Source organism: Bison bison, unplaced genomic scaffold (genome assembly GCF_000754665.1).
Source record: "Bison bison bison isolate TAMUID 2011002044 unplaced genomic scaffold, Bison_UMD1.0 scf7180017864481, whole genome shotgun sequence".
Taxonomy (NCBI): domain Eukaryota; kingdom Metazoa; phylum Chordata; class Mammalia; order Artiodactyla; family Bovidae; genus Bison; species Bison bison.
Window position 1 is genome coordinate 2,823,314 of NW_011495041.1, and position 17,724 is coordinate 2,841,037.

The following is a 17,724-nucleotide window of genomic DNA, read 5'->3' on the forward strand; positions in this document are numbered from 1 at the left end:
AAAGAATCTGCCTGCAATGCAGGAGACCCAGGTTCAATCCCTGGGTCAGGACGATCCCCTGGAGAAGAAAATGGCAACCCTCTCCAGTATTCTTGCCTGGAGAATCCCATACACAGAGGGGCCTGGTGGGCTACAATCTATGGGGTCACAAAGAGTTGGACACGACTGAGTGACTAACACTTCTACACTCTCACAAGGAGGAACCTGAACATTTCCCCTGCAAAAAGAAAAAAATGTTGATTCACCTTGAATGGCCATTTGCGGTACATCAGGCAGATAGAAGTCTTCAGACACCCCTGTAGCAATGAGGCAAAGCCAAAAATGCCTGAATACCCACACCTCGATCCCCTCTTGTATTCTGTCTGTTGCTGGGCCAAGAACCTTGCTTAGAAGCTGACACCACTCTTTTGCAACATACTCTTAGTTTTCAGACGTATCAGTCAATAAACGAAGCAGTCATAGTGAGGGAAAAGTGTATTTCACAGTCGTTATAAAAGTACATATATTTCATAAAGGTGACGTAAATACAGTCCTTACTTATGACCAAATCGTACAACCAAAGCCAACTTGACTTCCGGATATCACACGCTGATAGTCGTCACTTTCGGCAGTAACTACACACAGGCTGACTGAGCTCACGGGTGCAGACTAACAAGAGACAGCCATGGGTCCAAGAGACGAAACACACTTTGTACTTACCAAAGGGATACTCAAGGTCTCCATATAAATATAATAAAATAATAAAGAATTCAACATTTCTCCTCTCACTCGACTCCATAGATTTGTCGGGTGCTCACACACACAAAATACGGGTTCTCCCCTTCCTCACTGCCCCCTCACCTCTCACTGGGCTTGGAATAAACCTGAGTTCACAGTTCAAGTTGCCAGTGGTGACACAGACAGTCGGCTGTTCTGGAAGCGTGCCAGGATCGGGGAACACGTCCCAGCAGGTGAACACAGCGACACAGAAATGCTCATGGTCTTGAGGCAAGTAAAGCATGAGAGAGACAGAAAGAGCTTAGACCAAGTTCGCGGGCACGCAGCCTGCAAGCCTGCGGAGCCACACTTGCAGCTGGAAACCATCTTCAAAGAGGGTTCTTCACTGATCAAAAACCCAACACTCCATGTCAAATGGAGAGAGGGACTTCTCAGCTGCTTCTTTTCTTCTCTCTGCTTAAAAAAAAAAAAAAAAAGCTCTACTTTTCAGTGGAAAGTTCCAGAACCTGGTTTGGAGCCATCCAAAGGAGTGCCACCCACGGTGGGGAGTCTGACCTCCTCCCAACAAGCCCCAGGGCTGGGGCGATCCCCAACAAGGCGAGGGGGAGTAGCAGCCCAAGGTCTCGTCAAGATCAGCCAGGAATGGGCACAGCCAGGTGTCCACCCTCTCTTTGCTCAGTCAGGGACATCTGGGCCAGAAGGAGGTCACCAGTGTGGAATGAGAAGAAAGGAAGACCCACCCCCAGCGCTCTCTGGCACAGGCTGGCTGCCAGGGGAAGCGAAGGCGGGCTTTGCAGGCTCCAGGGTCATGGCCTTCTTTCAGATCAGTGGGCTGGGAGGACTAGCCCCGGGGTGGCCCCAGCAGCAGTTTCTGGTCACGCCCGCAGCAGCCAGCAGCTGAAGACTCCAAGCCACAGTGGAACCTGGCTCCAAGCTGACCTGCATCCAACCTGTGCTGATTCTACTTCTGCCAATTCTGTTCATGGCCGAGTGGTCCCCACCAAGGGCCAGGGCCCCAGCCCCAGTGGAGACAGCTCCCGGCAGGCTCCTAACTAGACAAAGACAACACTGGGATCCACAAAACACATACACAGGGACGGCATGGACACAGATCCAGAGGTGCATCTTTGGTTCCATCCTTGGCAAAAGGTGTGAAAACCGACCACGGATTCAAAGCCTTGTTTGAGGAACCCTGCTTTCCTCAAAGAAGATACAGTACTGTATTTTGAACGTGAGTCCCTGCACAAGAGTCTCTCACTGCTCACGGCAAACTGGCTGAGCTCTAAACCACACTTGTCGCCTTGGCAGCTTGAAAACTGCATTGCACAGAGCTAGAGGTGCCTTCCGGGCACGTCCATATTCAACCTTACCTGTCTTCTCTTTCTAAATAACCGACTGTAACTATGCTCTGCACCTTCCAGAAGGATCCGGGCTCTGGTGATCCAATGGGAAGGACAGGCAGCCGGCGAGGATCACGTCCCCCCCTGCAGGCCACCAGGGGCCAGCGCCACTGAAAACGTCACCTGGGCAAGCCTTGATGCCCTCCATGCTCGTCCTCTCGTGAGAACAGGAGTTTGGTGAAATCACTTCCCATCTCGCCACCCAGGTTTCTAAAAATCATGTTGACTCGATTTAATGACATCACATAAAGAACAATAACCTTTGGAGAAGATACTAATAATTCAACTGTTAGCAAGTTTCAACCAAGTGAAAAAAAATTCCATCAAGACCCTGCTTGGCAAATGAGTGTCCCACATTCGTCTTTTCCATTCACTGGGGACCCCGCTGTGGGGATCAGTCTTGGATCCAACCAGAGAGGGTGGTGCTGGTTTCTAAGCTTCCTGCCCACCTTCCCCAGGGGCTCCTGAAGCTGGGTTCTCTGGGTGACCAGCTCTTGCCACCCTGCAGGGAGTTCTCTCGATTAAAGGAGGGGAAACTGTGGCCTGGGTGAACCACGTTGTGCTTCCCTGCCACGTGACTGCTGAAATGAGACCAACCCACTGAGAGGCGCACACAGAGCACAGCGCGGAGAGACGGCTCAGAAGGGTGTATCGTCTGAGAAGGCCGAGGCCAGTGCAGGGTTCTCCCTGCCAGCCCGGCGGAGGGAGGTGGGTGGAGGGCCAGTGAACAGGTGGGAGGAAGGAGGCCATGGCTGATGGAGTTGGCCACACAGACAGCCAACCTTCCTGGGAGTCTCAGCATCTCCAGTGGGGACCCTACATGAGAATGGGGAGTACAGGCTCTGGGTCTGTGGTTTCAGCTGCAGGGACAGCGACTGTCAGGAGGAGGTGAGGCTGTGAAGGGTACTCCAGGAGAGGTGTTAGAGTCTTTGCACCCTGATTGATACGGGGAGCTGCTCCACTGCTTTCCTTAGAAACGCCCAGATGCCCTTCTCTGGCCCAGGTTAGCACTGGCCTTTAACCCCATCAGCCAAGTCGAAGGAGAGGCTTGTGGGGGCCAGGGGCTGCAGTGGGGGCATGCTGGCCTCCAGGGGCCTGTCTGCAGAAGGCTGCAGGCTCTGATGCCGCTTCCTCAGCATCTGTCCGATGCCCATCATGGGGAACCTGCCTCGGCTCTTGACACAGTTGGGGCTTCCCAGGGGTTGCGCAGGGCCATTACTGGGCCCCGGGGCTGGGGAGCACGTGCCCTCCTCTTTGGGGGGGCTGTTCTTCTCTTCGTGAGCAAAGGAGACCAGAGTGGGGTGCAAAGGAGTTTGGAGGGGCAACGGGCTTCCAGGCAGCAGGACAGGCGAGAGTGTCCGCTCACAGCGAGCCAGACCCCCAGGGGAGTTCAGAATCCTATAGTGATGGGACGGGGAGAGTAGTTCTGTCTGGTCGTCTCGATCCACGGACTCGAAGGAGCGCACCATATCCAGCATCAGGGGGTCTTCCTTGATGGGGAGGCTGGTGCTCCCAGGCCCCTGCTGAGGGGGCTCCGGTTTCTTCACAATCCTGGGGGTTCTGGGGGGTGGCACCGGGATGAACTCCATGGAGGAGGAGGCCACACAATTGGAGTCCGAGGTTTTGCGAAAAATATTGCGGCAGCCGAAGGAATCTGCACACCAAGAAAGAAAAGGAAATGTGAAGACACCACAGTCAGTGCCCACGGCCCTGTTCCCATGTACTCGGACCCCAGTTGCACTGAGACGGGGCGGGAGGTGCCCAGGGAGGTCAGACGGGACGAGGGGCACATGGCTTCCCACTCTCCCTGCGGGGAACCAGACGGACTTCCTGGAGTAGAGCGGACAGAAGACCGGGGACAGGAGGCCTCCTGGGTTCTGACTTGCCTCACGGCACCAGCTTAACTTCTGCTCTCCTTTCTGTTGCTTAAAATTCTGGACCCCGCCCAAGAGCCTCTGAATGAAAAGGTCTGTGGCTCAACAGAATGACCACAAAACTGCTGGAAGCACGTGGATCCCAACTCACTGAGGACTTGCAAGTTTAGTCCTCAGATAATCAAAACCGGAAGGAAAGTTTCTTCGTAACTTAAAAAAAAATATCATGGTAAAAATTACATAACATAAATTTTAAACTGCTTATTTGTTTATTACTTAACCTCTTTTAAGTGTACAGGGCAGTTAAGTACATTCACATACTTGTGAAACAGAACTCTTCACTTGCAGATCTGCTAGTGGTTGCCTGGGGCAACTGGTCTATACATCTGACTACTCTAGCTCCCTCATGTAGGTAGAATCTACAGCATTTGTCCTTTCGTAACTGGCTTGTTTCACTGAGTACAGTGTTCTCCAGGTTCCCCTGTGCTGGAGCATGTGTCAGAATTTCCTTCCTTTTTAAAATTTTTATTTATTCATTACTTTCGGCTGTGCCGAGCCTTCATTGCTGGGCAGGGGGTACTCCCTAGCTGTGGTATGCAGGCTTCTCATTTTGGCAGCCTCCCTTGCTGCAGAACATGGGCTCCAGTGTGTGTGGGCTTCAGCACTTGCAGCACGTGGGCTTCAGCAGTGCAGCTCAAGGGCTCTAGCGCACAGGTTCAACAGTTGTGGCGCACGGGCTAACTTGCTCCTCGGCATGTGGGATCTTCCCAGATCAGGGATCAAACCTGTGGCTCCCGCACTGGCAGGCGGATTCTCTACCACTGAGCCACCAGGGAAGCCCCAGAATTTCCTCCCTTTTAAAGACTCTCTCATGACTTCTGGTCTCCCTGGAGCCTCACCAATCCTGAACAGGGGTGAAACACTCTTCATCTATATATCTCAGGCAACCAGCCAACTCCCGTGGCTTCCATCTCAAGCTGGCACAGGCTAGAATCCAGGTTTGCAGGCTTTGGCAGAGAAGAAAGGGAAAACCCCCGGTGTTTGGCGCTGAGGGAAGTGAAGCCAGGTTCCCATGGATCAGGCCCTGTCTTGGTTGGTTCTCCTACCATCACACCTGACAGCCCTGTTGGAGCCTGGAGGCAGGAACGAGCTGTTGCCACCGGGAGCTATTTCGGCGACAGCCAAGGGCACTGGGAATCCTCTTTCCCTTACATAAATATATACACAGATCCCCAAATAAATCTCCTCCTGGGGCCAGCACAGATGCCTGAGATTCACGGGCAGAGAGACGGGAAATTTCATTGATGGCTAACGTCTCCAGCATTCCAGCTGGCACGCAAGCCCCCTGCCTCTCCCTCAGATGGCTGTGTGCCCCAATCTTGTAGCCCAGCTTCTCCCTCCACCCACTTCTGCTTCCTCTGCTTGTCTAGAGGTGTAAATACTGGCAGGATACCTCCCACAGGTACCCTATTTATTCCCACCCCAGAGTCAGCCCTGGGGCAGAGACCCAGACCCTGCCTGGTCCCCAGCAAGAAGGGCAGTCACCCTGCCAGAGCGATAGGCATGTTGGCTGGCTCCTCCTCACCCCATTCTTTCCGGGAGGGAGTCAGCTACCCTGGTTAGCAGAGAAAGCTCTAGAGCTAGCCTGCTGGGCTGGAAATCTGGACTCTATCACTTACCAGCTCCCTGACTTTGGAGAACTCTCTGTGCTATTTCCTCATCTCTAGAAATGGGGGTGAGAATGATCTCATGGGCTGAGGTAAGAGCTGAAGCAGTGCCCGCCATGCCATGAGTGGTCAGTGTGAACAGTTAACACAGGATCCTCAGCGCTTCTCGGCACAGATTCCCAAATCCCAGGACAAAGGCAAAATGCAAAGGAACAGATGACAGCTGGCCCAGGAAAGTACCAAGGAACAGACTCTTATGTAGCCTCTGGGGCTACATAAGTGAGTGAAGTTGCTCAGTCACGTCTGACTCTTTGTGACCCCATGGACTGTAGCTCCCCCAAGCTCTTCCATTCATGGAGTTTTCCAGGCAAGAATACTATAGTGGGTTGCCATTTCCTTCTCCAAGGGATCTTCCCAACCTAAGGATCAAACCTGGGTCTCCTGCATTGTAGGAAGACGCTTTACCCTCGAAGCCACCAGGGAGGCCCGCTACAAAGTTAACCCCAAATATGCAGCTTCTACCTAGACCTTCCTTTGGGGAACCCACAGGATGCCACTGTGAGGGCCCGGATTCACTGCTGGTTCCAAAGCCAGGAAGGAAGGTCTCCCGAGGAGGGACAAGCACAGTCTCTCCAGTGGGGCCCCTGCCTTCCTGACGCCTGCAGAATGAAATGGAACCAAGTAGATTTGCTCTTCCCTGGGTGACAGCTGGTCCCTCCTAGAGTCAGAAAGACCCGTGCTACTGTTTTGGACGTCCCCAGTACTTTGCCAACAAAGGTCCGTCTAGTCAAAGCTATGGTTTTTCCAGTAGTCATGTATGGATGTGTGAGTTGGACTATAAAGAAAGCTGAGCACCGAAGAATTGATGCTTTTGAACTGCGATGCTGGAGAAGACTCTTGAGAGTCCCTTGGACTACAGGGAGATCAAATCAGTCAATCCTAAAGGAAGTCAACCCTAAATATTCATTGGAAGGACTGATGCTGAAGCTGAAGCTCCAATACTCTGGCCACCTGATGTGACAAACTGAGTCACTGGAAAAGACCCTGCTGCTGGGCAAGATTGAAGGCAGGAGGAGAAGGGGGCTACAGAGGATGAGATGGTTGGACCGCATCATCATCATCAACTCAATGGACGTGAGTTTGAGTAAACTCCGGGAGATTGTGAAGGACAGGGAAGTCTGGTGTGCTGCAGTCCATGGGGTCTCAAAGCAAAGAGTCAGAGATGATATTATGACTGAACAACAACAGTATACTTTCCTGCTGGTTAACGTCAGACAGCCAGAGCCCTCCTGGAATCTTAGTTTCTTCACATTTAAAACAAAGGGATCTAAGGCTGGACGCCACCATCTCTCCCATCCCCGCTCTGTAAGGGGAACGCTCCTCTACTCCACAGTTGGACACGCACTCCTGGCTCCCTGTGCCCCTCCAGGCTCTCAGGGTGTGTTAAGTCTCCTTTCCGCATCCCTGGATGCCTGCTCCAGAGGAGGGAGACCCATATCCATCAGTTACCGCATGTGCTGGACGATGAATGAGGAGGAGAAGCCCACACGTGTTTCTCATTGAAGTGAAAAGTGAAAGTGTAAATCACTCAGTTGCGTCCAACTCTTTGTGACCCCGTGGACTGTACCCCGCCAGGCTCTTCTGTCCATGGAATTTTTAGGCAAGAATACTGGAGTGGGTCCTCCTCCAGGGGATCTTCCTGATGTAGGGATCTTTACCATCTGAACCATCAAGGGAGCCCTTATCTCACTGGATCCACCCAATAGCTCTGACAGGTAGGTTTCTTTTCACAAGGAAGGGAATCAGTAAAGATCCTCAGAGGATGAGGAACGTGGGGCATCAGCAGCCTCAGAGCTGGGTTTGAGCACCCTACCTCCACCCAGAGCCCAGACTCTGTGGACCACATGTCACTGCCTCTCAGGGTATACTTTTCAGGGAAGGCTCCCACGAGAGCATGCCCCATCCCTGCTCCTGAACCTCAATCTCTGCCCCTTAAAACTGAACACTGATGCCTGGCTCCATGATACTATGCACCCCAATCTCTGCTACCTCAATAAAATACCAAGCACCCCAGTTTCTACTCCCACAATGCCATGCACCCTGGTATCTGCTCTCCCACAAAACCATGCACCCCAGTCTCTGCTCCCATAGTACCACCCACCTTGACGTCTGCTTCTGCAAAATCATCCCTCCCAATCTCTGCTCCTGCACCCCATCTCTATTCCTGTACCCCATCTCTGCTCCTGCACCCGAGTCTCTACTCTTGTAATACTTTACACCCTGATTTCTGCACCCACAAGCCTATGAACCCCAGTCTCCTGCAATACTTTACACCCTGATTTCTGCACCCACCCCGTCTCTGGTTTCTCAAATCCCACCCACACAGGTGGACCACACCAAGCAGTCAGGACAAGGTCTTGTTCTCACGTTGCCTCTCAAGCATTAATTCCGCTTTCCCATGGGCACAGGAGTAGTGTCTGTCCCAGGGGCGCACACAGAAACCAGCATGGGATACACAACAGCCACGCAGTTGAACACGAGAGGCCTAGACAGTCCCCCACGCTGACCCACCTTTGTCAGGGAAGCCAGGCTTAGAGGCCTTGCGGTCCTTGAGCAGGGCCCTGGTGCTCTGAATCTGCGTGATGAGTGAGGCCGACGGCTGTTTGTGCGACGGCAGGTTCTTGTCCAGCTTCTTGGAAAATGGTCGATGAAGAAAATCCCCTCTTTTTTCTTGTTCTTTGGGCTTTTTATCCTTCCAATCAGAAGCAAACATAGGTACTCAGATGCACACAAGAATGCACAACAGGATCCCTCTTTGAATAGTTATCAAAGTAGAGTTAAGAAACCTCAGTTTTCTAAAACGCCAGGCTCTCAGCTGCATCAAGGGAAGCGCCCAAACCCAGAGGACACTCCAGGGAAGCCACGGCCCTCTCCCTGGGCCGCAGTGGGCTTCGGTGGTCCCCAGCTCCCTGCACTGTGCTGTTCTGACATGTTCCAACAAGGGCAAGGATATCCCTGGGTGGTCCATGTTCTTAGAACAAGCTGAACAAACCGAGGTAAAGCCTATGAGGACTCCTGGTAACCTTCCGTCCTAGCTACAGCGGAGTCCTAAGATTCTCCCCAAGTAGTGGATTTGCAGAGGCAAGAAGCGCTCCATCATAACCTCAGTGTTCAGTGAAGCCGAGGAGGTGGACGCCCGACCCATGGAGCCCTGAGCCTGCCTGGGTTAATTTCTGACCCCTGTCTTGCCCTGCTCACGTGGGCTCCTGTTGTTTAGTCACTAAGTCATGTCTCTGCTGTGTGCTCACTCAGTTGTGTCTGACTCTTTGCGACCCTATGGATTGTAGTCCAACAGGCTCCTCGGTCCGTGGAATTTTCCAGGCAGGAATACTGAAGTGGGTTGCCATTTCCTCTTCCAGGGGATCTTCCTGACCCAGGGCTTGAGCCCGTGTCTCCTGCACTGCAGGCAGAGTCTTTACCACTGACCACACGGGAAGCTCACGTGGGCTCTTACTTGTGAACTTCAATTGGCACAATTCAGCCATTTGTGCTGTCAAGTCTTGCCCTGATTGAACTCAATTATAATCCCTCTGACGGGAGTGAATTTGACTGTTTTATACATCTTCAACCCCACAGCCTCTGGCATGAAGCCAGGCATGGAGAGAAAGCTTATCAAATAGTTATTGAAATATTAAAAAAAACAAAAACAAAAAAGCCAGTGGAAATGTTACTGAATTAAAATGAATTGGGTTCAAGCTTCTGGGAAGGGTGATGCCACAAGGAAGAGGCTTTTTTCTGGCCCTAAAGACTGTGTTTGATGTTTACTGTCAAACAGAGGCAACCGAATCCCTGACCTCACCAGGAGTGCGGGTGTGGGGGGGAAGAGACCAATTTTCACATTTTTTGCCTTAAACCTTAAGAACATTTGCAATTCAAGAAAGCTCATCTATTTTTCATGGATGCTGTTGAAAAGCTTCTCAAGGAAACATCCCCTTGCACTTGGGTAGCCCTTTCTAACAAGGATTTTCAAAGCCTTTCTGGATTGGGGTTCATTGTGTCCAGGTTTTGAGTGGGAAAGATGGCAGAAGAGAAATCGGATGTGGGGGCACCCACCCCAGCCTTGAGTGCCACCTCAGGGCGGCAGCTGCTGGGAGCCCAGCCCTTGGCTGAGGTGGCTCGCTCCCCCACGGGCGGGTGGTCAGGACAAAGGCAGAGGTGTAGCTCCTGCAAACACCTTCACCAGCGTCTTATCAGCCACCACCAGCTTTACTGAGGATGCTTGGAACGTCAGACGCTACGCTAAGAGCATGACCCCTGATGAGGCAAATCCTGTTATCCCCTCTTCCAGAGGTGCCTGCAGTAGCTAAATATACCCAGACAATTCAAAAAGATGCATGCACCACTGGGTTCACAGCAGTACTATTCACAACAGCCTAGGCCTGGAAACACCCTAGACGTCTGTCGACAGACGAGTGCATACAGAAGATGTGGCTACGTACACACGAGGGACACTACACAGCTGTGAAAAGACGAAGGCCACTGGCAGCAACACGGATGCAACTAGAGACTCTCATCCTAAGTGAAGCGAGCCAGAAAGAGAAAGACAAGTACCACAGGATGTCACTTATATGTGGAACCCAAAACAGGGCACAAGCGAACCTATGTACAAAACAGAAAGAGACTCACAGAGAACACACTTGTGGTTACCAAGGGGAAGGGGGAGGCGGAGGGATGGAGTGGGACTTGGGGGTTGGAAGATGCAAACTGTTACATGCAGGATGGATGAACAAGGGCCTACCGTTGAACACAGGGAACTATATTCAATGTCCTGTGATAAACCATAGTAGAAAAGAACAGTCAAAAATAGGGATGTATACACATGTATCGGAGAAGGCAATGGCACCCCACTCCAGTACTCTTGCCTGGAAAACCCCATGGATGGAGGAGCCTGGTGGGCTGCAGTCCATGGGGTCGCTAAGAGTCGGGCACGACTGAGCGACTTCACTTTCACTTTTCACTTTCATGCATTGGAGAAGGAAATGGCAACCCACTCCAGTGTTCTTGCCTGGAGAATCCCAGGGACGGGGGAGCCTGGTGGGCTGCCGTCTATGGGGTCCACAGAGTCGGACACGACTGAAGAGGCCTAGCAGCAGCACACATGTATAACAGAGTCACTTGGCTGTACAGCAGACATGGGCACAACACTGTAAATCAACTATACTTCATTTTTTTCTTTTAAAAGAATTCACCCAGGAGCCTGACAGCAACTCAGATTTTTGCAGCCCTCCCTGAAAGTCGATGTCTTCTTAACCCTTGACTTCACACTGCCCTCTGGAAGATGGAGCAGGGCCAGGCTTGTTCTGGTGGCAGAGAGAAAGGCTAGGCACAGCGACTGCTGGGGCAGGGACCACACTGTAGTCCAGGGCCTCCAGGATGCTACAGAGGAGACCATGAGCAGGATGCTATGAAGGGCGGAGCGGAGCGCAGGGCATCCGCTCCTGGTCAAGGCCAAGAGCAATTCTCCACCGCCTCCCTCTCCCTCTTTCTATCAAACACCAACAGGCCCTCTGCTCTACAGCAAAGAAGAATGAACTTTCACCATCCCCAGCCTCTCCCCAAGCAATAAACGGCCTGTCCCAAAAAGTCTGGCAGAATTCCATCCCAAAGTCTGGCTCCATTCTATCTGTTTTTACGAGCAAACTCATCAATTCTACCTGGTAACACCTTAAACAGGAAAATAGAAATCAAATGCACTTTTGTGATACATTGTAAAACAATATTTGGAAGAAAAAATAAAACTGGAGTTACCTCGCCCTCCACCACTCACAACCCCAACATTGCCCCCCTTTTTTTAGGACAGTGAGTACATCTTCCTTTGGGCTACCCTGCATTTCCTGCTCTCAGAGGGCTCCTGCCGGCAGCCTCCTGGGTTCATCTCAGCTCCTTTCTAACTCTCTGTGGCTTCTCAAAGATAAAAGGATCAAGATGCAAACTTTCAGGGGGGCCAGTATCACCATCCAGACAGAGCTCATGAACCAAAGGATGTCCAAGATGTGAGAGTTCTCTGTAGGACGAGATCAAGGTTGGCTCTAGAAATCTCTCCTTCAACCCACAAAGGGATCTTTGGCAATGAGCAGAGCTGACTCACTGGACAAGCCCCTGATGCTGGGAAAGATGGAGGGCAGGAGAAGTGGGCAACAGAGGATGAGATGGTTGGATGGCACCATCAACTCAATGGACATGAGTCTGAGCAAACTCTGGGAGATAGTGAACAAGGAACTGTGCTGCAGTTCATGGGGTCACAAAGAATCAGACAAGACTGAGCTCCTGAACAACAACAACGAGAAAGCCCACGATGGGGACAGAAGAAAGGGGACATGGATTTAGGACTAGAGTCTGGGGAACCTTACTCACATCGCCCTGTCGATCCTGCACCTTGGTGTTGTTCAGTCGCTCAGTTGTGTCCAACTCTTTGCAACTCCATGGACTGCAGCATGCCAGGCTTCTGTGTCCTTCAACATGTCCTGGAGTTTGTTCAAACTCATGTCCATTGAGTCAGTGATGCCATCGAACCATCTCATCCCCTGTAGTCCCCTTCTCCTCCTGCCCTCAATCTTTTGCAGTTTGGTACTTCCTCCAAACTACCCCCATCCTCTCCCCCACCCCCAGAGCATTCTTCTCAGCCTGAAAGAACAGATGACTTCATAGTGATGGGTTTCTAGGGAGATGCCAAGAGTTTACTGCCCATCTGCTCCTTGGGGGTGGGGGACAATGCCCTGGATCTGTCCTGGTGACCCCTCAGGAAACTGACTTGTTTACAAGCAGCCATCTTCATGTCTTCCAAGCAGAGATTCATAAATGCAACCGATTTTCCAATTCTACCATTTTCATTTGCATGGCCTATTTTCTCCAAAAGAGATTTCCCAGGGAGAAGGATGCTAAAGTGCCTTATGTAACAGAAACAGATCTTCAGAAGGACTAATTATGTTCCCCCTTCGACATGCCTGCACCCACTCCCGCACACCCCACCTAGCAACGCTGGCCGCCTGCAGGCCTCTTCAGTCTCCCTCTGATTCTCATGGGTGGGCAGTGTGCCCCTCATCCGCATGTGCCTAAGGGCGGGTGGTGGAGCTGAAGCTTTAGGGGTCTTCTCTGCCCCCTCATGCTCAGTCCATACCCTCCAAGGCGGATCCAGGAGGAAGCCAGAGGCCCCAGATGCAAGCAAACCCCATACAAAACAGCCTCTTCTCTTTAAACCATTTTCCAACCACCACACATGTGCATGGATGTTTTTCAAAAAAAACTGGATGCCTTGAATATGCAGACCCAGACTTCCCTGGTGGTTCAGTGCTAAAGAATCCACCTGCCAATGCAGGAGATGTAGGAGATGTGGGTTCGATCCCTGGGTTAGGAAGATCCTAACCTGGATGAGATGGTTGGATGGCATCACTGACTTAATGGACGTGGGTTTGGGTAAACTCCAGGAATTGGTGATGGACAGGGAGGCCTGGTGTGCTGCAGTCCATGGGGTTGCAAAGAGTTGGACACGACTGAGCGACTGAACTGAACTGAACCTGGAGGAGGACGTGGCAACCCACTCCAGTATTCTTGCCTGGAGAATCCCCACAGACAAAGGAGCCTGGTAGGCTAGAGTCCACGGGGTTGCAAAGAGTCAGACACGACGTAGCGACTGAGCACAGGCCCAAGCCCATTACATAAGGGAAGCCACAGAAGCCTGATTCTGCCATAGGAAATAAACAAATGAGTATAAAAAGGGCTTGGTCCGTAAATTAGGCCACTGAACCAGGAAGCCGTGGACTGTTCTAAACCCCACTTCTTTACAGGTAGAAACACAAATGCACAGCCAAGTTTGTTGTTATAGCAAGATGAATTTTAAAAAAGTCAACTACACAGGTGGCTCTAGTGGTAAAGAACATGCCTGCCAATGCAGGAGACATACATGGGCTTGATCCCTGGGTTGAGAAGATTCCCTGGAAGAGGGCATGGCAACCACTCCAGTACCTGGAGAATCCCATGGACAGAGAAGCCTGGTGGGCTACAGTTCATAGGGTCAAAGAGTCAGACATGACTGAGTGACTTAGCACACACACAGAGAAAGCTGATCTGATCGGAGGGGATTCTGACAAATCCACTTATAATAGGATTCTGCATGTCTGAATTCAGGACAGGATGAGGGGTGTGCAGACTCCAGAGCTCTGGGCAGGGATTCCCTAATCTTCAGGGTCATATGCAATGGTGACTTTCATGTGTCAAGTTGGCTAGGCCAGGGCACCCAGTGTCTGGTCAAACACCAGTCTACAGTTTGTGGTGAAGGTTTGTGTTAGATAAGAATGACATTTAAATCGCTAGGCTTTTGAGTAAAGCAGCTTGCCTTCCACAATCTGGGTGGGTCTTGGGCAATCAGTTGAAGGGCTTAAGAGAAGATGTTTGGCGGAAACCTACACAATAGTGTAAAGCAAATATCCTTCGATTAAAAATAAATTTAATTTAAAAATGAGAGAGAGAAGACTGAAGTGTCCTGGTTTCCTTCTTTTGAAGGAATTCTGCCTCCAGAAGACTTGGGACTGGAGCTGAAACATAAACTCTTCCCTGGGTGTCCATGCATCACACACACACACACACACACACACACACACACACACACTATTGATCCCGTTTTTCTAGAGGACTCTGTCTAATCCATCAGAACCTCCCCCAATTTCTTACCTGCACAGCATGAAATTCAAGGTCTCTTGTCCAGGTGTCCAGGGAGGCCTGCAAAAAACCCAGCATTTTTCAACAATTCAAGAAGCTACACTTGTTTATTCCCTAAACTCACCCCTTCCCACCTGCAGCTCTGGTTGAGGGTTACCCATTTCAGTGTTTGCAGACAAGAAACCAAACTGCCCCAGAAGCAGGCGGCAGATGTCCTAATTCCTGCCCTGGAGAGATCTTCTAGGTAAGGTTTATATTGAAGTCTAGGACACATGACGGAGGGGTGCTCTGATGATGAGTAAGGCGTCGACTCGGTTTTCTCAGTCAACAAAAGCACGCATGAAAACGGCGCCCAGATCAAGAAACAAAACCCAGCCAACACCCAGAAGTCCCTCGTTTCCACATTCTCTTCCTGTCCCCAAAGGTAACCACCATTCTGATTTACCACAGCAGACACTTGATTCTAAACTTGATTGTTAAAACTTGTGCAGGACTTCCCTGGTAGTCCAGTGGATAAGAATCTGCCTGCCAGTGCAGGAGACACGGGCTCAATCCCTGATCTGGAAAGATTCCACATGGCTTGGAGTGACTGAGCCCATGGGCCACAACTATTGAAGTCTGTGAGATCTCAGGCCCGTGAACCATAACAACTAGAGCCTGTGTTCAACAGCACGAGAAGCCACTGAGGTGAGAAGCCCACAAACCACAGTGAAGAGTAGCCCCTGCTCATCGCAACTAGAGAAAGCCTGGGCACGATAACCAGAACCCACGGTAGCCAAAAGTAACATAAATTTTAAGTTTTCTTTCAATTTGACCAGATTTTGAAATGACACAAAGAAAATACTGTAATATTTTACCTTTAAACTTATAGTTCCCATTATGCATTTAATTACGATGGCGGTGGTGGCTTAGTTGCTCAGTCGTGTACAACTCTTTGTGACCCCATGGACTGCAGCCTGCCAGGCTCCTCTGTTCATGGAATTTCCCAGGCAAGAACACTGGAGTAGGTTGCCATTTCCTTCTCCACGGGATCTTCCCAACCCAGGGATGGAACCCACATCTCCTGCATCTCCTGCTGGGCAAGTGGGTTCTTTACCACTGAGTCACCTGGGAAGCCCATATTTCTTCACATTCCTCCAAATTCAGATGTCGGAGTCCTAACCCCTAGACCTCAGAATGCAGCTTTACTTGAAGACACGGTCAGGACAGGCGCGTCCCATCCCCTCTGAAGCCGGGCAGGAGGTACAGGGGGGAGTGTGAAAGCTCGCTCTCCTTGGCCTTTGAGATGGAACCTCTTCCTGGTGTTACCTTTTCAGAGGTGATCCAGTTAAGATTATCAGAGTGGGTTATAGTGCAGTGTGACCGAATCCTTACAGAAAGGGGGTAACTGGTCATGGACGCACACACAGAATGCCATGTGAAGGTGAAGGCAGTGATCAGGGGGATGCTCCTACAAGCCCGTGAATACTGAAGACTGTTGGCATCCACCAGGAGCTAGGAGGCATGAAAGATTCTCCCTCACCATCCTCAGAGGGAATCAGTCCTGCAGACACCACGACCTTGACCTTCTGGACTCCCAAACCAGGAGACGACACATTTCTTTCATCTAACCCAGTGGTCCTCAGGGGCACCAGGAGCTGGTTCCATGGAAGACCATTTCTCCAGAGACCGGGGTGGGAGATAGTTTGGGGATGATTCAAGCGCATCACTTCTACTGCTCACTTCATTTCTATTATGATTACATCAGCCCCACCTCAGATCATCAGGCATTAGATTCTGGAGGTGCGGAACCCCTGGTTTAAGCCACTTGGTTTGTGGGACTTTGTGATGGGAGCCCTCGCAGACTCCTACAGTCCCTCTGCCACCGTCTGCATGACTTAACTTCCAAAACTGCAGTGTTACTTAGATACTGCAGAAAAGCCCTCATATTTCTAAATGACGTTTTGCTACATATCAGCATTATTTTTCAAGACTTGAACAACACTGGCTTCCGGCTCTCTGTGGTTTTACTGAGCCAGGTTACTAGTGATGACTGCCCTGCCACGACCCTCCATGGCGCCCCCGGCCCCCACCTCTCTGGACATCTCTTTTAGGAAAAGGAGTCTCTGGGGCATTAGCCCAAGGTGGGACAAGGGTCTCCCTTTCCCCCAAGGTTAGACAAGGGTCTCCCTTTTCCAGACGTGATCTCTGCCTGCTACAGTAAGAAGACGGGGAGAAAGTGGCAAAGTCATACCATGACAGCACTAGAATCCTGAGAGGGAAGTGTTTTCTGCTTAGGTCAGCTCCTCTGTTTCCTAGGAGAAAAAGAACTGGGATCCAGAAGAAGAAAGAGGCCAACACTTGCCCTCAATGCCCAGACACGGCCCCAGAGCCACCCCCTAGCCCACTCGTGTACAACCTTGAACTTCACTCCGCTGTTCCTGTTCACACCACCCATCCCCTCTGCTTCTCCTCCTGACCAGCTGGGCTGAAGCCCACAGAGGCCTGGAGTGGGCTGTCCCTGGAGAATCTGGCCTCTTTCAGCCTTTCTCACCACTTTTTCTAGCTGGCCCCATTCCACTTTGCTAGGTTCCAACGGAGAGGAGCTGGGTCATCTAGCCAGAGCCTGTAATTTAATTAGCTCAAGTATCTCTGCGGTTTGGAGAAAACAAATGGAAACTAGAAAATTGAAATGCTGTTTCCCCATTAGCGTTTCTATTGAAACTCTAGCCATTAAATATTGCGACAAATGTTTTAAAACGCTTACCATGTATTTTCAGGCCAAATGCAATAAGCAGCTGAGAAAAATAATCTAGATGAAAAAAAAAAAGAGGCCCCTTTCACATTGTGGCTCTGATACTTTTGAGCACACAAGCAGTGTCGGGTACCAGGCAACCAAGGACATGGGCACCAGCCGAGAGGCTTAGAGGCCGCCTAGGACACACAATTAGGGGACGTGGCACACTTAAGTTTGCATTACTACCTAAGGCCCTAAAGAGTCAAACAAGAGGCAGGGGAGCCTAACGGCGACTTCTGTATCCCCTGAACCCCAGCCGAGGTGACCACCCCCCGTGCAAGTGACTGTAAGAGGTCCCTCCCATAGGGCATGGCCATCAAGGGACGGTAATTCGATTTGAATGCTGTCATGCAGGTGGTCCCCCTACTTTAACCAAGCTAGGTGTCCCACTGGAATGTTCGACCTTCCCAAGACGCTGACCCAATTCCATTTTCTGAGACTCAGGCCAAGGTCCACTTGATTATTTCATTTCTTCGTTCAGCAAATATTTATTAAGCCTCTACTGTGAGCCAGGCATCCTGCAGGTTCTGGAGACACTGTGAGGAACAAAAGGGACGCTGTCCCAGGGGCCCTCC

At 51.0% G+C, this 17,724-nt stretch overlaps 1 protein-coding gene across 1 annotated transcript in view; it reads right to left on the reverse strand.

The window, feature by feature from the left end:
• Positions 1-432: 432 nt before the first annotated feature.
• Positions 433-17,724, reverse strand: part of HUNK (hormonally up-regulated Neu-associated kinase) — a 137,473-nt gene continuing 120,181 nt past the window's right edge. The window contains exons 10-12 of the mRNA XM_010862334.1: positions 14,386-14,433; positions 8,230-8,410; positions 433-3,771 (exon numbers count right to left, since the gene is read on the reverse strand). Of these exons, the coding sequence (XP_010860636.1) occupies positions 3,122-3,771; positions 8,230-8,410; positions 14,386-14,433 (879 nt within the window). The 3' untranslated portion in view covers positions 433-3,121. The remainder of the gene's footprint in view (positions 3,772-8,229; positions 8,411-14,385; positions 14,434-17,724) is intronic.